This window comes from Gastrolobium bilobum, unplaced genomic scaffold, assembly GCF_033153095.1.
Source record: "Gastrolobium bilobum isolate Gb01-03AN ecotype WA unplaced genomic scaffold, APGP_CSIRO_Gbil_v1 utg18327, whole genome shotgun sequence".
NCBI classification, from domain to species: Eukaryota; Viridiplantae; Streptophyta; class Magnoliopsida; order Fabales; family Fabaceae; genus Gastrolobium; species Gastrolobium bilobum.
In genome coordinates, this window is record NW_026896684.1 from 125,042 (window position 1) to 149,077 (window position 24,036).

Here is a 24,036-nt window from a genome sequence, read left to right on the forward strand (position 1 = left end):
GAATGCTGTATGGACTAGAGTACTAGACTCTTCTTTTTGAGGCATCCAAACCATTTTGTGTCCATGGTATATTGGGTCTACCATGAATTGAAAATGTTTTCTCCCCTTTGTTTGCTGAAAATTGGTGCGAGGCATTTTGATTTCGCTTATGGCGTAATGTTCTTGCGTTTGATTTGCGTTGCTTTCTGCCTGCAATTGTGGGGACTGGCTAAATTGGGTTTTCAACTAATCTGGCTAAAAGTTAAACCTTTCATACTTATTTCATTTATTAGAATCATGAAAAGTTTTTCCATTCATTGTCGATAGTGGCAAATCTTTTCCCTTGTTATTCTTGCTCACGTCCCTGTCTATCCGGCAGGCACACACAACCGAAGCCGTAAATGAAGTGAAAATGGATCGAGACATAATGCCAATTTGGTTATGTCATTTTTATAGGGGGGAAAAGTCATTGCATTAAAATTATATTTGTTTCCTTTCGGTTCATAGATATCAAGGTAGGTCGTCATTTTTCTTCTGTTGGTAGCAGTTAATGAAAAATTTACAATGATGGATTTGTTGAATTGCATATCACTATCAAGACAGCTACTGCCAGTGCTACCCAATTATGTCCAGTTTCTGAAAAATGTGAAAGTCCAGTCATCTTTTGCTCACCCAACTAAAACGTTCCAATTACTATCTGTTGAATGGTACTATTTACTTCGAATCATTCAGAGCATATGCTCTTTACATTGGTAGCTCTGCTCTGGACGGAGAAAAGTGAACACCATTTTAAAGTTGATTGTTAATTTGAAAGATTCCAACTTATATTATTATTAATTTATTACCGATATAATCTAAAGTTCAAGCGGACAGCGGAATAAAAGAGTACCAAAAAGCAATCAATGCAACCAAGTCTATATGTAATGAATTTAGACAACTGAAACAACATGATCTCATTTTCTATCTCTGCAAAAAGAAATCATAATTCCAAAGGCATGGAAAATAAATGATTCTTTTTTACATGAAACTTCAAGTTTTTAGAAAGAAATAAACAATCATATATCCACCACCAGTAGGATATTCTGCACATCTCATGGTAGTAAATATGCTTACAAAATAAAAAAAGGAGAGAAAGAAATTAAAATCAGAGAGTGCAACCACAAAAGACGAAGAAGTAGCAAAGCATTGCAAGCAAAGCAACGGACTCCAAAACCGACACCAAAGCCCACAACACGTCATCCAATAAGGACAAACTCAGCCACCGGAGACTCTGCAGATTCCATCCCGAAAAGTCGAACGCCGGCCACCGGAAAATCGACCACGATAAGGAAAGATCCAACTCAGGCAACCGCAAGCTCGAATTGTACCACCACCACCCCCTGGAGCTGGTCCTCGAGCACATCCTTTCTCTTATTTCTATTTACCTTTTTTCCTTTCCTTCCACGACTTTCTCCAATTTGTTTTTTATTTCTAATTCCGTGAGAGTGATATTTGGGGAATTAATTGGGTTTTTATAGGTGAGGGGGTGCGGTTCTTTGTGATTGTGTAGTGTACCAAAAGAACATGTCACTGGCAAGGATTTATCCACAGCCACCAGTATGGCGTTATCCATCCACTTTCCTCATTCTCACATCATTTCTTTTTTCCCGTATACGTAATTGGATACTTACCCTTAAATCTTAATTACATAACTTCGTTTTTTCACCTGACCTGACCCCGTTGATGGGGTAATTCGAAGGGAAGAGTAAACACTCAGCCACTCTCATATAAACCGTAAAGTTTGTAAACATAAATTAGTGTGTATGTTTATATATACTATACAGTGTAAATTCGTATTTGTAGTTATTTGATTATACGTGTTTACTAAATGAAAATCTGAGGAAAAAATTCAGAAATTAGTCACAACATTCCTATCATTTATAAATGTTCACAAATTAGTCAAAATATTCATATAGCTACACATCAATATACTGTGATAAAGTAAAACAGGATATTTGGTGTTAAAAACTCAACCAATCCAAGGCAGTGTCTATTATATATGAAATGAGCCATTTGTAACACAAAGTTCACATATACCACCATACGAGTAGGCCTAGAATCTAACAAAGTATAGTCAAACTGTTTTTATAAGAACTTTTATGCGCATTTTCATTGAGCTTGAATGAACTCCAATAAAATTCACGAGTTTGCTGGTGATTTGGTGAGTTTAATGGGAGACCTAAAAATATAGAATTTGTTTCATTGTGTTATTTTTTATATATATATAAAAATATTTTATAGAATAATTAATGAAATATGTATTTCTGTGTTTTTTTATTTTGAAAATTAAAAGTTAAAACACAACATAAAAACAATTCAGATATATGTTCTTTAAATTTAATTCTAAAAATTAAAAAACAGTTAAAAAATTTAGAACTGTTTTTACAAAAATAACCTTTATCAAACTGTTTTTTTTTTTCTGAAAATGAAAAATTATTTTTTAAAACAAAAGTAAACAAGTTCATAGACTCTAAATGAGCAAAACGCAGAGTTTTAAGATGAATAAATAGTTGGAATGGTCCGGTAAAGAGACATGGTCATTGTCATTGGTCAGTATTTCCTAAAAAGAAAGAAATTATTTTTTTTGCGGTCACTGAAAGTGCCACCCATGAGTCAAATTCGTCTTTCCATTTGCAAGAATAAATTAACGTTCTCGGAAGTGCAAATGTGGGACGCTTGCTGCTTTGAAGGCACGCAGACCTGACAAGGAATTTCTTTTTCCTTCAAGAGTAGCGTCTTTTTCGTTTTCTCTCCCAATTCGTGAACAAATCTTTGGTGCTACTGTAGCACTAAAGATTCAGTACATCCTACCAATAAAAATATTACATGTCAGCTAAAGTTTTATTTTCTCTGACAATTTTTCTCTCTCTCATATGATGTGTAATGCTCTCATTGGCGAGATACACTGAATCTTGGTGCAACAGTAGCACCAAAAATTTATTCCCAATTCGCACGCAACTCTCAATAGGCCTCCAAGCGCATGCTGATTCTTTGTTCTTCCCAATCACAAAGTTTGATGCTTCTCTACGTTTTTCGTTGCCACTTCTATTTAATAAACGTAGCTTTCTTAGATATATGGCTCAAGGATCGCCCTATTGGCCCTAGTTTCTTTGTTTCTCTGTTTCACATTTGTTAACTCCTAATAACGGGGCAAAACTAAAATAACTGAAAACAACAAGTGCCCCCAAAATCAGCGGCGGATGAAGAAATTTTAATAAGAGGGGGCAAAAAATATTATTATAAATAAAAGTACTTGATATACAATATAAATTTAATATAAAAAATTTGAAAAAAATCTATTATAGAAATTAATATTACTTCACTTGACTCTTGCTCTACGTGTTTTCATATATTTAAATTCATCTATAATTGAATCTGTGCTAAAACTCAAAACAATTTCTTTTTCAATATATGTAATCAAAGAATCATTAAGAAATTGGTCTTCCATTCTATTTCGAAGCCTGATCTTGATTATCTTCATAGCTAAGAAAGATCTTTCAATCATTATTGTAAAAACTGGAAGAGTGAGTACAAGTCTAATCACTCTATCAATAAGAGGGTAAATGATGAACTTTCCAATTCTTTCTAGCCCTTGACGTAATTCAGATATATATACATGTCTAACCACTGTATATGAGACTATGAATTAATACTAAGAGTTAGTATATATATATATATATATATATATAGGACTTAACGTTTCTCAAACTACTTGAGATAATTGTATCTCCGGCTATTAAATCATAACCGTACAAAGATGGATCGATGGTGATAAAAGAAGAGAGAGAAAATGGGAATCATAACCATTCAAAGGTGAATCAATTAATATAAGAAAATAAATAAACAAAACGACGTAGTTTTGGGGTGGCCGAAGATAAACTTGTCTCAAGTTGCCGGAGAAATATTTTTCCCATATATATATATATATATATATATAATATTATATACTAATATACCTGTGAACACCCATTCGTTACAACTCCTATACCCAGAAAAAAAAAAAAAGCATTATATTCTTTCCATAGTTTCAAGTTTCAACCCATCTAAAAGTTAGTCTATGACTATACATACATGCAATGATCTTAGGAAGGTGAGAGTTGATTTTGCTTGTCTCTAGAATTTACACAGCCATAATCGAAAGAATGAAGGAGGTTGCGGACCACGGAAATGAGGGAGAGGATGATATGATGTTCTCAAGAAAAAATATGGGTAAAAGTGTGGGGCAGAAGCATGGAGAACTGAAGGGAAAAACATGTAGAATACGGTAGTTTCATCATCATATTTTTTTACATATATTATAAAAAAAAATCCCAAAATTTAGGGGAGGGGGGCGGAGGCCCACCCTAGCACAAAATGGAACCTTACTAACAAAATGATCTGTTTAAGTGTTTAGGGATTAGATCTGTTTGCCTCTAGAGATATAGTATGTATGTGAGCTGGTATGAATTATAGCTCAGCAACGAAGTTACTCTTAAAAGAAGATGTCTCTTTAATAAAGTGAAATTTTTTGTCTAAGTTTACCGAAATGAATCCAATGCCTTAAGGTTTTGGTTGAGATATGGTATCGGATTCATTTGCTATTGTTGGTATAGACTTAGCTTATTCATGGTTGTCTACGCTACGGGCTCTCCCGGAATCCGCCTAATAGTAGTATCAGAGCTAAGTTAGGCTCGAGCTAGTCAGTGTTGGGTTAAGAGAAAGATTAAGTACTTTGGACTGGGCCTCGATACTCGGTTGAGGAGAAACATACTAATATTGGGTTTCATACTTAAGGGAAAAGATTGTTTAAATATTCAAGTGTAATGAGTCAGATGTTAGTTGACAATGAGCTAAGTAATATATATATATATATATATATATATATATATATATATAAAAGTGGGAAGATCTATAAATCCAAAACTTTAAGGTTTTGTGTTGAGATATGATATCGGATCCCTCGTTACGATTGGTATAATCTTAGCCAATTAGTAATTATCCCCCACATTTTGAAGTTGAAAGATTAAATTTTCTAAAGTAATGTTAAAAAAAACGAACCGTTTAATAAATAACATAGGTATCTATGTAGGAAGATTTCTTTCAATTCTTTTGTATGCGTGGGAGTAAGAAATAAAATGTGACAAGAGAGCATTTCTGCCACTTTAAGAATGCAAGTTTTTAACCGTATTGGGCCTTACAACACACTAAATCATAACCCTAAACTAAACTATTACATGCAGAAGTTTATATCACTTTCGGAACAGACTCCTAGAAACACTTGTAGCTTCAAGAAAGCATCCATATTGAGTACTCTAGTCAATATATAAGCTAGTTGTTCTGTGTGCCACAATATACCAATTCCACATTTAAAGCCTTTGTGACCTCTCTAATAAAATGAAACTGCACATCTATGTGCTTACTTCAAACCACGCATTACGGGAAATTTGCAAGGTTAATTGTAAAGCTATTGTCACAATCTGTGAAACACGGACTCGTGTTTTTGGGTGAATTGTGCGAGTCGGACACGTGTCCGATATAGACACGTTTCGACACGTTCGGACACGCGATCAATATTTTGAGACACGTAGTCAACTCTCGGATACGTTTCGACACATTTTTTGGACACGCAGTCAACTCTTTTCGACACGTGGTCAACGCTAGGACACGCTGGGACACATTTTTTTTTTTAATCTTAATTTTATTTTATTAACTAAAAAAAAAATCATTTATAAATCAATTTTTTTCTGTTATAAAATTTTACATGAAAAATTAACAAGGTACGTAAATTTATTTTTGTTTGTATTTATTTATGAAATTTAAATATTTAATTGGTTATATGACTTATTATAGACTGTTATATCTATTAAATATAAATTATATTATATATATTAAAAATATTATTTAATATCAAAACATGTCCCAACGTGTCAAAATATATCATTTTTTTAGAATTAACTTGTCGGGATGTCGTGTCGTGTCGTATCCCGTGTCCTGTGTCAGTGTCCGTGTATCATAGGTCACAATGAATAACTAGTGGCTTGCCATGAATTTTGACTTAGCTTGCACAATACTCTCTCCAACTATAGTGCCTGGCACTCTGCCTCTGCAGTAGATAGACTTACTATAGGTTGTATCTTCAATGACCAAGATACTGCTCCAGAACCTAACAAAAACATACATCCTGAAGTGCTTTTCCTGTGTTCCAAATCTCCAGCATAATCATTATCCGTATAAGCAATGAGTTCAGCATTTCCTTCTTTGTAGAAAGTTCCAAATCCAATAATTCCCTTCAAATATCTCAGTACCTTTTTGCCACTTGTAAATGAAGCTCCGTGGGATTCTCCATATATCTATCTAGTATCTACTGAGGTTTACCACAAACATCATTAATCAAGTCAGTTTTGGCTATGAGATACATGAGACAACCGATCATTTGCTTAAAACCACTCATCTTTCACAGGGTTAAAACCAGAAGCAATCAGATTTATTTTTCCCAATCCAAACCTTTATATTATCTCCCAATTTTTTTATGCAGCAACCGATTTTCACTATGTACTCTTGGGGTACATAGTGAAAATATGAAAGGTGCAAAAAATTTCTTTCTGTTTAAAAATTGTCCACTGACTTTCACTATGTATGCCTGGAAATACATAATAAAAATTGGTTGCTGCAGAAAATATCTTCTCGGAAGAAAATTTGAACCCTAATAAGAATTTTATCTGATCTTTGCAAAACTTTGAGATCAAGAAAATATCCAATCCTACAAAAATTGATCATGTCAAACTCACGTTTCATGAAATTTTATGCTCTGCTAAAATTTGAAAATGCTGGATTAGTTTTGCAGCCTATTGTTGCTCAGCATGCTGTTATCAAATTTTCATGGCGAATTGTCTCCGCAAGTCAATATGTTCTTTTCCATTCACTCTTTCGTTAAAATTTAGTGTTATGCATCTAGAAGCTTCACCCGAGTACCTATAGTGGCTTAATAAACTTTGTCCGGATAAGGCAAATAAATTAATAAAAATTGCGAAAACATACCAATTTAAGAATTTATAGGCGAGAGTACTTTTGTCCAAATAAGGCAAGTTTTTCCTTAAAAGTGAGATTAATTTTGTTTAATTTGGGCGAGATCCATCACCAAATTTATGTAATGACAGGTAGTACAAAAAATCAATATTTTGATCGTAAAACTTCAATAGGTCATAATTTTTGATTTGAGTGTTCAAATCAGATGAATTTTTTTGATTCTATATACTTTTTGAGATCTACGCAATAATATCTCATTAAAAGAGATTTGGTCATAAATTATTTGAAATGTTAATCTTGGAGTGTACAATGATTTAGCTATTCACAACTCTAAACTAGTTGCATGACTCATGCGTAGAAGGAAGATGCCAACTCATTTAAAGGAATACTTTAATGGCTAGCATTATTTTATGATCCCATAATTATGTTGATTGTTGTAATTAACTAGTTAGCATTATTTTAGGATCTCATAATTATGTTGATTGTTGTAATTTCAGAAGTGTATTAATTTCTTTTTCTTTCTTTCTGCCTCATTGATTGTAATCATGGATAAATAGCACTAAAGTGCTTTTAGATGAGCTTTTATTCCTAATTTTTTTTAAAATAAAAGTCATTTTGAGAATTTTTAGATGTTTGGATAACAATTTTTTTAAAAAATAAAATTTAAAATAAAAGTTAAAATGTTATTTTGTTTAGACAGTAGTTAGTTGCTTTTAGAAAAAAGCAAAAATAAAAAGGTAATATAAAATATATCTTTTTGGAAAAAAAAATATTAAATTTTAAAATACAATTTTAACTTCATCCTATCATATCTATTTTATCTCTCCTTATCCCACGATTATGTTATTTTATCTCTCTTTTATTGTAATTTTATATATAATTTTTTTTTATTTTAACATCCAAACAACTTTTTTATGTAAAAGTGATTTTCAGATCATACATCAAAACGTAAAATAACTTTACCTCTTTTAAAAAAATTCTTTTAAAAAAAGAAATGCATAAAAGTCATTTTTTTAAAAGCTCATCCAAACGAGCCCTGAATTCCTTTCTTCTCTTAACTCCCCCTTTCATTTGTTGCTTTCGTTGAGCTTCTCTCCTCCCGTGGCTGAATACACGCGTCATAAAACCAAGAGAAGAATTAATTAATATCAATGCCCATTGCCGACACAAGGTTGAAATGGCATGAGAAAATTTAAACTTTTTTCTTATAAAATTATATGAACATTTTTAATATGAAAAATTATATACTTACAATATATTTTCGTTTACAATTTCTTTCTTAATCGTTGATTTTTGTCAATCTGACAATTATAATTTATTGAGATTTAATAATTAATAATAAATATGGTCTAATAAATTATAACCGTTAGATTAACGGAAATCAACGATTAAAATATGATTGTAAGAGGTTGCAAACATATTTCTTTTTTTATAAATATAACCTTTCTCATATATATAAAATATATTATAAAATTCAAAACACTTCCAAAATTACAACAATCAACAGAATTATGGGATCTTAAAATAATGCTAGCCATTAAAGTATGGGTGCATATTTTCTTATGTTGTAGGATAGTAGGAGAGAAAAAAAGTAGAGATAAGTTAAATGTGGGTCCCACATTTTAAATTAAAAAAGAAAAGAAAAATTAATTGGCACGGAAAACGAATTTGTGTAGGAAAAAATTCTTATCTCATGTAGATGGAGATAATGATTTCCCTTAAAGTATTCCTTTAAACGAGCTGGCATCTTCCTTCTACGGATGGACTGTGCAAGTAGTTCAGAGTTGTATAGCTGGATCATTGTACATACCAAGATTAACATTCCAAATAATTTGTCATCAAATTTCCTTCAATAATATTTTATTGCGTAAATCTCGAAAAATTATCTGATTTGGATATCAGAGTCAACAGTTATGACCTTTCGAAATTTTACGTTCAAATTATTGACTTTTTGTGCTACGTACATATGAATGCTGATGGGTCTCACCCAAATTAAGTAAGAACGATCTCGCCTTTTTTAGGCGGTTTCCATGAGCCAAACTCCTCTTATCTGGGCGAGACCCAATAGATTAGTAAATTGGTTGAAAATGAATTATATTTTCATAATTTTTTATTAAAATAATATTATATTGAATTTTTTGCCACTGGGTAATGCATCAAAGGTTTTTACAAGATTTGTTAGACTTGGATGCTTGTTGGTAATGGTCGAAGCTTAAGAAATACCGCTTTTTGTGTCTGAACTACTCATTGGCTCATTGCTAAATGCTAAGTCCCACGTTGCTGAGAAGTGACCATTTCTTAGAGTCACTCAAGCGTAGCCCACGCCCTTCTTGTTTACCAAAAACATAATACATAATTATTTCAAAACATAATACGGGTTTAGAAAGCGAATGTAAAAGAAATTGACGACAAAGAATATTTATGCTAAAAATGGGTTAGGTTAGGCACGTATCCACACGCGCGCGAAAATTTTTCTTTCTGCTAGGGTTCTTTTAACCGTTTTTTCTTCGACGCTTTCAATGGGGGAGATGAATAATAGTAGTAGTGAGAGTCTGTCCATGTCAAGAAGGAGTACTAAACGCACTAAGAATGGAGATGAAATTCCAACAGAAGCTAGGATGCGAGAAGTGCTGAAAGAGTATCAAGCTGGATCTTCGGTGATCGAGAAACAGAGATCATTTGCAGAAGTGACGGGGGTAGAGAATAGTGTGTCAGGCGACGCTATACCCTGGATTTTTGAAGAAGAAGAAGCAGATCTGGAGCCCCTGGACCCGAGCTTGGGAGAGATCTTTGATTGGGGTTTTCAAACAGTAATAAGGGAGGACAGATCAGTTGAAATCAGAAGCAACAAGGAAGCTAGAGCAAGGATGAGGCAGCGATGGAAGAATGCTTTGATTGTAAAGTTGTCGGGGAGGAAGATTGGGGTTGGTTTCATGAAGAAAAGACTTGAGGCTACGTGGGCTAAGGCTGGGAGCATAACAGTGGCGAACCTTGGAAATGAGTTCTTCTCAGTAAGGTTTAGCAGCTTGGAAGAGCTCATTATGTTGCATGGGATCAACTTTGCTACCCTAAGGAGTGTGGAGGGCTTGGTATCATTAAGTTGAGAATCCAAAATGAAGCATTGATGCAGAAAATTGCTTGGCAACTTGTCAATGATCAAGAAAGCCTTTGGGCTTAGGTGCTGATTGGTAAATATGGCAGGAAGCAGAATCCTAAATGCAGCCTAATTGCAAAAAAGAGTGACTCTACTCTTTGGAAGAATATATGTTTCAGCCAGAGAGAGGATGTCTCAGCATATAGAGTGGGTGCTAGGCAATGGCAAGGACATTTTTTTTCTGGACTGATGACTGGGGAGGATGGCAAAGCAAGCTGTTTGATTTGGCTTCAAATAAACCTCCCAATACTGATCTTGATCTGAGAGTTCATGAGCTTGTTGATCTGAGTACAGGGGAATGGAACTGGTGTTATCTGATGAGGTTCCTTGATGAAGCTGTGCTAAAAAAATTATATAGCATTCCCCCTAGACCTAGCAATATAGAGGATTGGCTAAACTGGAAAAACAAATAGTCCAGGAAAATCTCTTGTGAAGAATGCTTATTGTCAAACTCTGGAGACATGAGCTAGGAAAGATAAAATATGGTCAGCTATTTGGAATTGGAGAGGGCCATACATGATAGCTGTGTTTCTGTGGTTAGCCTGTCTCAACAAATTCCCTGTTAGGAGTATCACATGTCACTGGAGTGGAGGGGAAATTCAATGCCCCACTTGCTTCAATGGTCATTAGACTATTATTCACACCCTTCGAGACTGTAAGGCTGCAAGGAGCATATGGGAAAGTTGGTTTGCTGGAAGTATTCCTAGTAGCTTCACAACTGTAGATGGAGTGGAATGGTTTAGAATGAATTTGGAAAAACCTTTTTCAACTTCTTTCTGGCAGTCTTGGAAAGAAGTTTTTTTTGTATCATGTTGGTTTATTTGGCAATGGAGAAATGCTTCAGTACATGAGGATATGTTTTCTTGGCCTCAAGACCCTACAAGCAGAATTCTAAGTTACCTCACTGATATGAAAAAAAAATAGATCCACTTATCCTCTACTGTTAAAGCCATAATTATGTTCTAACTTGGAGGATACTGGACAGCACATAGCACAAGAATCAATTATAATTTGTGTGGATAGGGCTGTAAACTTGGATTCTAGCATGGGAGTATGTGGTGGTTTTATGTGTTCTTCAAATGGAATTTGGTTGGGAGGTTTTTCTTTCAAGATAGGGGTTTGCTCTCCTCTGGAGGCTGAGCTATGGGGCATCCTACATGGTCTCAAACTAGCTGGTGATAGGAGATTTTCAAGGGTATGGCTTGGATGTGATAGCAAAGAAGCTCTCCTCTGTATTGAAAATGAAGAGAATCGATGGGGTTTACTTCTTTAATTGGCAGAATTAGAAAAGCTGCTGAGAGGTTTGATCAAATCCTTTGGAATTTTATTCCTAGGGAGCTTAATAAATGTGCAGATAGTTTAGCTAAACTAGGATTTAATAATAAGGGTGAAGAGTTATTGTACTTTCCCTCTCCCCTGCTAGTTCCTTAGCTGTTTGGAACACCTTTCGTTCTCATTTGCTGTTTGAGCATGCAACAATTATCATTATAGTTTGTCTGGGCTAGGCCCTCCATTTTCATAAGAAAAAAAAGAAATTGACGACAATATATAAAAATATGGTTGTAATACTTTTTTAATAAAATATTTAATATTAAAAGTATTTAAACACAGGTAAAAAATTTAATATATCTAAATTTAGTAATAATACACAACAGTAAGAATTGAGCATAACTTCAAACAAACTGTACTTATAATATTAAGAATTTAATTTTTAAAGTCATTATTCTTGCTAAGAATTACATGAATAATTGTTACGAATTTTTTCAGGTATTTAGAGATGGAAGCAGATATCAAATTGCATGTGTAATTTAAAAGAAAAATTAGATTCAAGTAAACACTGAAATATTTTTCATTTCACTTAGTTTTCAAAAATAAGAGAAAAAGGAAAAAAAATTCAAACCAACAATAAAAATTAATTGAAATTTGGACAGACGTGGAGTAGCTGGATGAATCAACAATTATCAAATTATAGTAGTTCATTTGGTAGAATTGTAGAAGTGAGAATATATCTTTATCCTTTCTAGTATTGTCTTTGGTAAGATGGTTTAAAACATTAATTTCGGATCCATCTTGAATCAAATTAGTCCTAAAACGATGAACAAATTAAAATATCTCAAAAAAAAAAAAATTCCGAAAAAGAAATCCTTGATTAACATACTTTCGTAGCACGTGACACACGTGACTGTGAAAATAGGAGTAGCGGGCGCCGCAACGCGCAATCACACTATCTGCGTTGAAATAGAAATGCTTGTAAGATGACCATCCGATCGAATGCCACCTCATCGATCCGTGTCAGTTCATGTTTCAACGGCTCAGATCAGTGTTGCAGGGCGCCGCAACGCGCAATCACACTATCTGCGTTGAAATAGAAATGCTTGTACGATGACCATCCGATCGATTGCCACCTCATCGATCCGTGTCAATTCGTGTTTCAACGGCTCAGATCAGTCTTTCAGAGCAACTGGAGGAACGAAGGGAAGAGGCTGGTAACTTGGCTGTCTTCTCTATTCTCCCGTGCTCGATCTCCGATCGATTTCTTCCTCCTTGCTGAACAAGGAGTTTCCAAAGTGCTGTGGTAATTGGACTTGAAGATCAAGGCCATATGGAGGAATTGAAGGAGCATGCTGAGGAAAACGAGGTCACTGTTTTGAATGAGGATGAGGACGAATATGACTCCGAGGATGATGTAGACGACGGAGAAGATGATGAAGACGACGACGAGGATGAGGACGAGGACGAGGACGAGGACGATGATGATGAAAACGACGATGACGACGAGAAGGATGACGATGATGCTCCTGAAGGTGGCGGCGACGACGATGAGGAAGAAGAAGAAGGAGGAGGAGGTGACGGCGAGCGTGGTGGTGATCCCGACGACGACGACGACGGAGACGATGATGATGATGACGAGGAGGAGGTAATTGACTTAGATTTACTTCATTAAAACCCTAAGTTTTTTGAATTGTTTCATTTTTTGCGTCTTCGCAAATCTTGATTCTGTATTGTTTACTATCTCTTTTTATCATTTTGCACCTGTTTCGTTTGATTTCCCTTTTAATTTTTCAAACTTGAATGTGTTCTGAGCTATGAACTCTTTTTTAGCTTGTTCGTTTTATCATTTATTCTTATTTGTTAAGATTTTGCAGCTTTCTCAGTTTTTTTTTTTCTGTTGTGAAACTAATTATTTTGTGATGTTACGTTATTATACTTTGCATTCTATTTTTTTTTTCTTCCTATTGTGATGGGAAGGGCTTAGCCTCTATCTGCTGCCATCAGTGCCATGCCCTTTTCCCTTTGTATGCTCAGTATTAAATAGGATTTCTGTTTCAGAATTATGTGCATCATCGATTGCAAAAGGAGAAAGGAGGATTTAGATCTTAATTCGTCTGGATCTTCTTAATTATTAATTGATAGCACATTTTAAAATGTACTTCTTGAGGATTTTAGACATCCAGGAAACTTTCTGTATTATTTATAATATCATGAAATTGCTCAATTCTTTAGTATACATTATTGTTTGATCTTTTATAGTTCGTTCATTTATATTTTGATTTTGCTTGCTGTTTCTTACTTGTTGTCTTATTGATGCTAACCATTTTTGGTAAAAAAAAAAAATCCTATTCACTTGGAATGTGCATTATGTAATGGACCAGGTCCTTTTTTGGCATATTTTGGATTACTTGAATTTTCATCAATTCAGCCTTATGATTGTTGTTGTTTGGGGGGAGGAGGGATTGGGTTTGCTCAAAGAACTCAAGAACATGTCTCACTTAATCGACCATCTTTAAGTGAGCTTCAAAATGAAGACAGTGACATAAATTTTGGTTATCTGCACCTAATTTGTTGCTCCATTATTGTATTTTCACTTGACTGTAAGTATAATTCTGTTTTGATTTGTGTTTTTCTGCATTTGAATTACTCTGACGCAAAAAAATTCTAGGAGGATTTGGGAACAGAGTACCTTGTTCGCCCTTTAGGCACTGCTGAGGAGGAGGAAGCATCTAGTGATTTTGAACCAGAGAAGAACGACAAGGAGGATGATGAAGGTGACGACAATGATGGCGAGAAGGCTGAGGTTCCACCAAAAAGAAAGAGGTCAGATAAAGATGATGAAGATGAAGATGAAGATGATGATGATGATGACGATGATGATGATGGTGGAGAAGATGATGAGAGGCCCTCTAAGCGATAGATTTGTGTCCATTCTTTGCTTGAGGACTTGACAAGTAAACTATAGGTAAACATATCACCCTCTGTCCGTTAAATACCTTTCAGAGAAAGGATAAGTAGGTTCATGGAATTGTTTCTTTCTCTCTTGTATTATTATGGTGCAGCAGTAATAGGCTTACTAGTTATGATTGGTCTATAGTGGGTTAAAACGTGGTAGAACAAATTTTGCATACCTAAATTTTAGCTTCTTTGTACTTTGTAGGTCGGTAGTTCCTGCTTTACTATTTGTGATACCCTAAAATTGTTGGTACATCTCTTCTGGTTTTAGATAACGGATTTTGATTACAATCTTATTGTACTTATTTGTTGTTACATGTTAATGGGTGCATCATGTCTGGTGAACTTGTGAATGCTGGATCGATGAGAGTACTAAACTCTTCTTTTTTAGGTACCCAAAAAGTGAATTCCCCAATTTGTGTCCATGATATATTGGGTCTATTCTGAAATCTGAATGGAAAATATATTTACCCCCGTTTTTTTTTCCGTTTGTTTGCTGAAAATATGTGCGTCACGTTTTAGTTTTACTTTGATGAGTTTCGACAACTGGGTTGGTTGGTGCTGGATTTGGCTGGAGGAGGGCCTGGCGTAATTTTGTTGCGCTTGATTTACGTTGCCTTCTACCTGCAATATTGGGATGTGTATACTATTAGCTAAATTAGGAATATGAATGAATCAGCTCGCAACACAGTAAGTCCCCTCGGGGAGGAGGGATTGAAACCATTCTAATTTGTTTCACTTGTTATAGTTCTTTAGGGAAAGGCGTACTAGCCAAAAAGGAAAGCTCATTCATAATTGATAGAGTGCTGTATTGTTCAGGACTCAGGCCAATAGATACGAATGAAACGAACATATTGCCCTGCCCACCGTTTCTTCCCCATGTTTTTTATGTTAAAATTATTTGTTGAAATTGTGATAGATTTTTTGATATGTATAATGTATGATAACATGATATTACTATAATTTGCTCAATTAATTTTTATCAACCGATTGTTATAACTCTGAAGTGAATAGAGACTTTAGAGGAGTCCAATATTGTAAACTAATACGTTTGGGCTTGATGATTTGCATGGGCTTAATAACTGTATAATATTGCTCTCCTTTTTTGCTTCGCTGTAAAGAATTATAAAAAACTTCTCGAATGAGAAAAAAGCAGGTTGATCGCATAGAACTATACAGTGGGCACAGTAATTTTTTTTAAAAAATATGCAAGGGTGTATGAATAAATTGTTCAATTTTGTATGTATGTGTTTTACGGCACCCACAAGCGCAGAGGGAGCCTCAGCCCTCGGGTGTAAATGATATCTGCAATGATTAGTTGGGCGTGGGACGCGCTGAGAATTGGATCATATTCACTATTCAGAGAGGAAGGGAATGAATATTAGTGTCGGTGATACTGTAGGACACGCTCTTTTATATCCCTTCCAGTTGGACGGGTGTAGTGGCACTATCGTTCATTCAATGACTAAAATATCCTTGAAACTTTCGTTTCTATTCTCTATATTGCCACATCAATCATTTATTTTTCGGGATTACAAGAATTGTGGAAACTGAACTTGATCTATGACTATAATAAAAAATGGAAACAAATTCATTCCGGGTAACAAATTCCACTTATCCTATTTTGAGTCTGATAATTTTTGAATAGTTTATTTTATTTTATGATATATGTATTTTATACTTTTATATCAAATTAATATTTTTTATTTTGTTATTTCTTTTTCGATTATTTTTATTTTTTAAATTTATTTAGTCAATATTAAACATGATGAGATATTCATACAAGTTTTGAACAAAAAAATCTTCATTCAATTAAATTATTTTTTACTATTAATAAAATATTTTTTTACCAGCTGAATTATTTTTTCTTAAATACTTTTTGATTATATATATATATATATATATATATATATACATACATATTTTAATTGTATTTAAAAATATCCATGGAAGGCTACGTGCGGGTTAAATTGAATTGTCCGTAGTAGTAACGTACATCTACTTTTCCAAAATCCAAACCATAGAAACTTGAGGAGTTAACGGTAGAACAAAAGTCAAAATCCTCTTCTATTTTAATATTCCTTGATTGGAGCCACAATAATTGGGAAAAGGAGCACATATAAATAATAATGTTACCGTCTCTTCGTACCGTAGAACTCATCCGCGTCATCTACCGTCGGTGCGTAAGATCGTCGCACCTTGAAAGCACAGCTCATAGTTTCCGTATTTAACAATTTAATTGTTAGAGGCAATGGCATTTTCATCGTTTTAAAAAAGGTAAGAAAAATTAGTTAAAATTAAAAGTCACTCTCTGCTCTGCACTCGTTTTTTTTCACCTTCTCCGACACAGACGCACAGTTAGTGCTACTTACGAAACGAACCCAACCACAGCCAGCATTTTGCTTATATAGAGGATTATTATCATTCTCAATCTCATTCTCGCAAATCTAGGGTTCAACCTTTTTCTGCACCAGATCTGGTCGTGGATCAGCGTTTAATCGCTCTCTTCTTCGAATGCTTCTTCGGTTCCTGTGACTTCCGGTGCATCGGAACTGTGCTGTGACTCTTCGTCCTCTTCCGCTTTTCCGAAATGCTTATCTTCAGTCCTGTAACTCCTGGTCAGGTACGTCTTCGACTAGAGCTTCTTCCGCTCTCGGATCTTGCACCGATTCGTGTGTTTCACCGCCAGTTACTTAGTTCTGGTCATCGCTAACAGTATAATTTGACGTGTTCGTGTTTATGCTTGGTGCGAGTAACTGATTTTTCTGTGTCTGATCAGGTCTCGTTCTTGCTCGGGATAATTCCAGTTATTGCGGCATGGATATATTCGGAGATATTGGAGTATCGAAAAAATTCTGTTTCTTCCAAAGTGTAAGTTTGATTGGTTATTCTTTTGCGTATTGCGGCGTAAATTTTTTGGTTGCGCGTGCTGGGAGAATGTTTGCATTTTACTGGAATGTAGTGTCTGCCACGTTTGAGAAAGCCATAGTTGCTCTGGTATCCGGTGAAGAGTTTAATAGTTGGCCGCAATACGATTAACACGCGTATATTTCGCAATAATTAATTGGATTTGTTAACTGTTATTATAGCTACATTATGCAACTTTACTTCATTTCTTTCTTTTTAATATTTTATAATTGAAATTTTCATTGTCTGATTATGAGCTAATTAAGCAGTAGAGTTAAGTCTTTTTGGAGAGAAAAATCTTGTTGGACGGTTCTCCCATAAATACTATTTCCTAATATGTAAGAGCAAGGAAATTAAGTACTTGATACCCCACACCAAAAAAAAAAAGTACTTGATACCAGTATTCCTTATTGGACTTATTCTCTTCTAGTAGGCTCTCGGACATTAACTTAGTTGAAGTGGGTAGTGATGTTGTTAAGGAGGAAGACAGAGCAGTTTTATTAGAGGGAGGAGCTCTACAGTCAACATCCCCAAAAGCTCAAAGCATAAATGCTTCAACATCAATTTTCCGGTTTGTAATTCATTTCACACTTGTTTTTGTTGCTTAAATCGTAGTTATATACTCTTCTGTTTTTGCTTAAACAAAGACTTACACACTTGGCCTTTTATTTTTTCTTCAGATTCCTTTTGATGGATGAATATTTCCTTATTGAAAACCGTTTGACACTTAGAGCAATGTAAGTGAGTTAGATGAGATGACAAAAATATTTTTATATGTGGACCAAACTCTTGACTTCTGTTTCTTTCCCTGTTACAGGTCTGAATTTGGTCTCCTTTTGGCTTACTTTTATTTATGTGATCGCACAGATTTCTTTGCCTCATCAAAGAAGGTTGGTTAATAATTTCATCATGTTACTTCCGTTTTCTATTTCACTTATTGCAGGGCACTAATTTTGTGATTGGATAGTCAGTTTAGCAAGCAAATATTGCAGCATGCAGACATGACTATTTAGCTGATCTTATCTGTTATCTTCATAGTGTTTGAACATAATTGCATCTTTTATAGCACTTCATATTTCTATCGTTTGTGTAGCCATGATAGACACTGCTATAAGGTTTTCCTATATTAGGTTTTCAAACAGTTTTGAGAGAAAAGATTGAAGTACTTACTAGCATTTTTATCTTAATGCTTCCTAAATATTGGAAATCCATTTGCAGAATTCAAATGGAAAAGCAGATAGCAGAAAGAAGAACATAAGAATTGGTCGGTTTGTTTTTACAAGATGAAAATACAACCCAAGTAGATGAAAAGTGGAAGTCAGTAGAATAGGAAGTATTAGAGGGAACACTCCAATTTCCCTGTATTTTCCTGTTTTTTCTTGAAGCTCCATCTATTTTGAAAACCAACCCAGAACTCCCCTGAATTTTCACGGTTTTGAAATAGAGGGGTTGTCTGTGTGAAATTAGGACAATCCAAGGAAGGCTGTACTATTTTTCTTGAAGTATTAACTGACAAATGATTGAACCCAATCAATAAAGGGGGTAAAAAGAATAAAAAGAGAAAGGAGATAATTACTTGTTACATCAATACATGCAGAGTTTTCCACCTTAGCAAGTACCCAACACTAATGATCACAAGCTAGCAAGATATAGTATACCAAATTGTGTGTGCTTTATCCATGAAAGCACTAGCATAGCTTTGAAAAATTTGCTTTGTCATATGGCTACTGTGCATTACTGATATGATTTTTGGTCGATGATCATCTGTTTTTGCAGAGTTACAATAGGGATCTCTTCCTCTTTCTATATTTTCTCCTGATCATAGTTTCAGCAATGACTTCCTTTAAGATACATCATGACAAGTCACCATTGTCTGGGAAATCCATCCTTTACTTAAATAGGCACCAGACTGAAGAATGGAAAGGCTGGATGCAGGTTGGTCTCTTTTTCAATTTATATTGCTGAAGTTGTCTCTTATCATTTATTTTGGAAAAAGTTTCTGTGCAACTCCTGAATTATGGAAGTTTAGATCCAAAATTAATGCACTTAATATAGCGGAAGCACAATTCAGTTCTGCTGTAGATTTTTTCATCAGATCTTCTGATAATTCAATTGTTACGGTGCTTACATTTTATATAGTAATTTTTTTTCAAATTTTAACATTCCATATTTCTACCGTTGGACATCTTTCACAGGTTTTGTTTTTGATGTATCATTACTTTGCTGCATCTGAAATCTACAACGCAATCCGTTTGTTCATTGCTGCATATGTTTGGATGACTGGATTTGGGAACTTCTCATATTATTATGTTCGTAAAGATTTTAGTCTAGCAAGATTCGCTCAGGTAGGCCGTTTCCCGGAACTATAAAAGCTTGCTTTTTTATATTTTGTTTGTAGTAACTGTAACGTCTCCCTTACTTTCTCTGGTTGAGCAGATGATGTGGCGGCTTAATTTCTTGGTATTGTTCAGTTGTATTGTACTTAACAACAGTTACACGTTATACTACATCTGCCCCATGCACACTCTTTTCACCCTTATGGTTTATGGGGCACTTGGTATTCTCAACAAGTACAATGAGATTGGGTCGGTCATTGCTGTAAAAATCATTGCTTGCTTCTTGGTTGTTATTTTAATATGGGAGATACCTGGAGTCTTTGAATGGGTTTGGAGTCCATTAACTTTCTTGCTCGGTTAGTAACATTTGTGATATTTTACTTCACACCTGAAGGCACAACAGCAGATCATGCTGACTGGGATGTTTATTTAATCCTGCAGGTTATACGGACCCTGATCCTTCCAAATCACAATTTTCCCGCTTGCATGAATGGCATTTTCGCTCTGGGCTTGATCGCTACATATGGATAATTGGAATGATTTATGCTTATTATCATCCAACTGTAAGTTTCTCATTTTATGTTTTCGAAATAATTGAAACCAATCTAACATTTATCTCCATCCTCTGTGATTGAATGGTAATTCATATTTCTGTCTTTTTTATTTTCTTTTCTTTCTTCCCCTGAGTTGAGTACATTAATGACTGCCACAAGTTATATAGGTTGAACGATGGATGGAGAAATTGGAGGAAGCTGAAATCAAGCGCAGAATATCAATCAAAGCTGCTGTTGTGCTGATATCTTCACTGGTATTATATTTTGTTTTTTTAATTTGATGCTATTGTTATATTAGTACACTTCAATTTGTATTATTTTATGGCCCTGATTATTTTATGGCCCTGACCATTTGAGTTAATTTCTAGGTTGGTTATTTATGGTTTGAGCATATATACAAGTTGGACAAGCTTACATACAATAAATACCATCCGTATACCTCGTGGATTCCCATAACGTAAGTCCATTTTTCTTTAGTTTATTTTTGGGGCCTTAATGAGCTTATTCAAGACCGTCTAGTTATTAATGTGCCACTTGTTTATTTAACAGTGTTTACATATGCTTGCGGAATGTGACACAAAGTTTTCGTAGCTATACCTTGACCCTTTTTGCGTAAGTTATCTTTTTAGAAGTTCAATCTTTTATTCATCTCTCTCTTTCCTGTACACTCAATAACACACATGGACATGTTCGTATTTAATGAGCTAATTTCTTGCTAAATGCTGTCAAGTATTTATGTATTGCATTGTGGTAGCTTCCTTTACTTCATCAGAGGGAGAAGGTTAGTAATTTGTAAACTAATTTTCTAATGCTTCTACTTTCTGCTAGATGGCTTGGGAAGATTACACTGGAGACCTACATCTCCCAGATCCATATCTGGTTAAGGTATTCAGAAGCTGATATCTTGCTTTTAGCATTTACTGATGCTTTTGCTAGATATCATGATACATTCATCCTGATAATTTGAGTTGAGTGTGTGTGTGTGTGGATGATTACCACATCCAAAACGTGTGGAAATTTGTGTGTGTGTGTGGATGATTACCACATCTAAAACCTCTGTGTGTGTGGAAATTTGTGTGTGTGGATGATTACCACATCCAAAACCTGTGTGTGTGTGTGGATGATTACCACATCCAAAACCTGTAGCTTTTCAGTTAAAATTTGTGTGTGTTTATACTAAAAACACTAAAAATGCTAAAAATGCTTTATACTAGAAATGGGGTGAATGTGGATTTTAAACTGTTGGATGATTACCACATCCAAAACCTGTAGCTTTTCAGTTAAAATTTTTATTGTTATATCTTAGTGAATGTCTAACGAGGAAAATGATTAACATACATCCATGTATAATTAAATGCATACAAGGGTTTATGTTTGCAGGCCTGCTGCAACTTGTGTATGTGTGCCATTATTTCTTTGTTATTTATCATAATAAATTAATTCTTTCTTTTTCTGTTATCAATTGATTTAGGTCTGGTGTTCCAGATGGTCAACCGAAATTGTTGCTTTCCCTCATCCCAGACTACCCAATGTTGAACTTCCTGCTTACTACTTCCATATATGTGGCAGTAAGTAAAAAACACAGATGGATTGAGACTTTTTATGTTGATTTATTCTGATTTAACATTCTACTTGCCTGCAGATTTCTTATAGGCTCTTTGACCTGACAAACACACTGAAAATAGCTTTTGTGCCCAGCAAAGACAACAAGCGTCTTATATACAATTTAATTACAGCAACAACAATCTCAGTTGTTTTATATTCTCTGTCCTTTGTCTTCCTTAGGATACCTCAAATGTTGGTAAGTGTTATTACACTAACATGATCTGGTCTGAGTTGGTTAATTATCCTTGCGTCTAAGCCATTTGCTGTTAACTATGTTACAAAGTTGATAATATGTTAATACTTGCTTCCACACACAACACCTACCTAAATACGTGTATGAATGCACATAACACATGGGCATGTGGTTTTGAGACATGTAAGAACATAATTTGGTGATAACGCAGATGGTAGTAAGGCTGGTAAGAAAGCTTTCTGCATGCTTGCCCTATAAACAAATTATGATGCTTCTGGTGTGTATGGGACAATTTTTGAGTGTGAATGATGTCTGGAAATGTTTCATGGAAAACTGGGAAGCTGCGTTAATGTGCTTACGAGTACAAATGAGATGCAGCCCACTTATGTAGAACAGTTTATATTTTATCGTTTTATGTTATCATCTTATTGCATTATATGATTATACATCTATCTAAATACTCATAAATTCGCAGGTTTGAGAATTTAAACATGTATAGTATACGTTGTTCCAAGCTTCTATGCCAGTTTCCTATGGACACAGAAGAATACTTTGCAACTGCTACAGTTGGTTTGTCAAGCCAAATCTTTACCTAAAGATGCATTCCTATCTCTTTTTTTTTGAGTTGCAAAAGAATTGAAATCTAATAGGCTAATAGCTGCAGTTTTAGGGAGTTGAAAGTTGTATAGATGAGAGGGCGGCGGATGACATGTCTATTTTTAATTATGCAACCTTATTCTTTTTTTTTTTTTTTTCTGTAAAATAATCATGCTAGTAAATACCATCTACCATTATGTCAAACAGTGCGTGCAATTTTTAATTCCTGCACCTCCATGAAACTCAGTTTTGTGAAAAAGAACTATAAAGTTATAACTTGCTGCTTCTGTTAGACTGTTGCCGTAAAAACTCAGTTTCAATAGTTCAACTTGGTCAAGTCGCAGGTATTTCTCTTGATCGGGAAAAGTACAGAAACATGATTAAGGATTATGACTGCGTCAACTTCAAGCTCAGATCATTTCCTTATTTATGTCGGGTTAATAGTTATTACAGCTGGCTAAACACCCATCAATACTAGAGCAAGGATTTAATTTAGTTCTCCAAAAAGTTCACGGGACACTAAGCTGGTCTTGTAAAAATTTAGACATTAATTTGGTCATTCATAGTGCTGAATATGTATAAATGTAGGACCGAATTGATGCTCAAAGATATTGAGGGTTAAATTAATGTTAATTTAAAATTTAAACATATGAATGTGAAAATTATAGAGGACCAACATGATATCCGATATTCCATGATTTATCTGAGTATTATCTCAATTGTAACAGCATTTTCTTGAAGCAGTACGGATTCATGGGATCTCTGAAACAGCGTCGGTTAAAAATCTAGAAATCAATAGTCATGTACAAGGGCCAAGCATAGGAAAAAATGATTACTGGTACCAGTATGTGATCTTTTCTTGATATTTGCACAATTAGGTTGCACAGCCATGTCAGCCAGGAATTTTATCATGAGAAAGCTAGGAATCAAAGATAATATTTTCATTGACAAGTAATATCAAGCTGAATTTAAAATGAAGTTCGGATAATTACAATCTGTCTTACAAAGCAGGCTTCAAGAATAAATCTCCTGGAGACCAATTTGACAGTCACCGAAGAGAGATGACATTGTTTCCCACTTGAGATTCCATTGTTCATATGATACATAAACTAAAGCAAGTAGAGCTTACAATGTTTAATCCTTGAATATGATGGCAGTTATCTAGTAAATAGATAGAGTAAATGAATTCTGGCAAGCAGCCATAGCGGCTACAGAAGCCAACAAATTGCCTTCTTTACGGACATTTGCACACGATTCTCCTTCAAAATATATGAACAATGTCATGTGCAAATCTTTATTTCGCCAAAGAAGCACATTACTCGCAAAATTCAGGCACGAGATATACTTGAAAAGTTAAATTTTTATAGGCTGTGTTTTAGTAGGATGCCACTAATAAGGGGCAACTAGTATCCTCACAACCATATCGGTATATAGCACAAG

At 34.6% G+C, this 24,036-nt stretch overlaps 2 protein-coding genes across 3 annotated transcripts; both read left to right on the forward strand.

The window, feature by feature from the left end:
- Positions 1-12,584: 12,584 nt before the first annotated feature.
- On the forward strand, positions 12,585-14,738 carry LOC133301420 (uncharacterized). Its single transcript, XM_061501043.1, has 2 exons — positions 12,585-13,094; positions 14,118-14,738. Exons 1-2 carry the CDS (start codon positions 12,780-12,782, stop codon positions 14,367-14,369), a joined length of 567 nt encoding a protein of 188 aa, XP_061357027.1. The 5' UTR covers positions 12,585-12,779; the 3' UTR covers positions 14,370-14,738.
- Positions 14,739-16,597: 1,859 nt separating this feature from the next.
- Positions 16,598-22,428, forward strand: LOC133301421 (protein REDUCED WALL ACETYLATION 2). 2 transcript variants are annotated; one of them, XM_061501044.1, is made up of 16 exons: positions 16,598-16,681; positions 16,856-17,027; positions 17,184-17,275; positions 17,742-17,882; positions 17,992-18,048; positions 18,129-18,201; positions 19,088-19,246; positions 19,507-19,656; positions 19,748-20,003; positions 20,089-20,210; positions 20,369-20,455; positions 20,570-20,658; positions 20,751-20,813; positions 21,030-21,086; positions 21,673-21,769; positions 21,844-22,428. In XM_061501044.1, the coding sequence occupies exons 2-16, from the start codon at positions 16,995-16,997 to the stop codon at positions 22,024-22,026; spliced, it is 1,659 nt and encodes a 552-aa protein (XP_061357028.1). In that variant the 5' UTR covers positions 16,598-16,681; positions 16,856-16,994; the 3' UTR covers positions 22,027-22,428. The 2 variants fall into 2 exon arrangements, with proteins under 2 accessions (XP_061357028.1, XP_061357029.1); XM_061501045.1 differs by having other exon boundaries at positions 17,745-17,882.
- Positions 22,429-24,036: the final 1,608 nt, after the last annotated feature.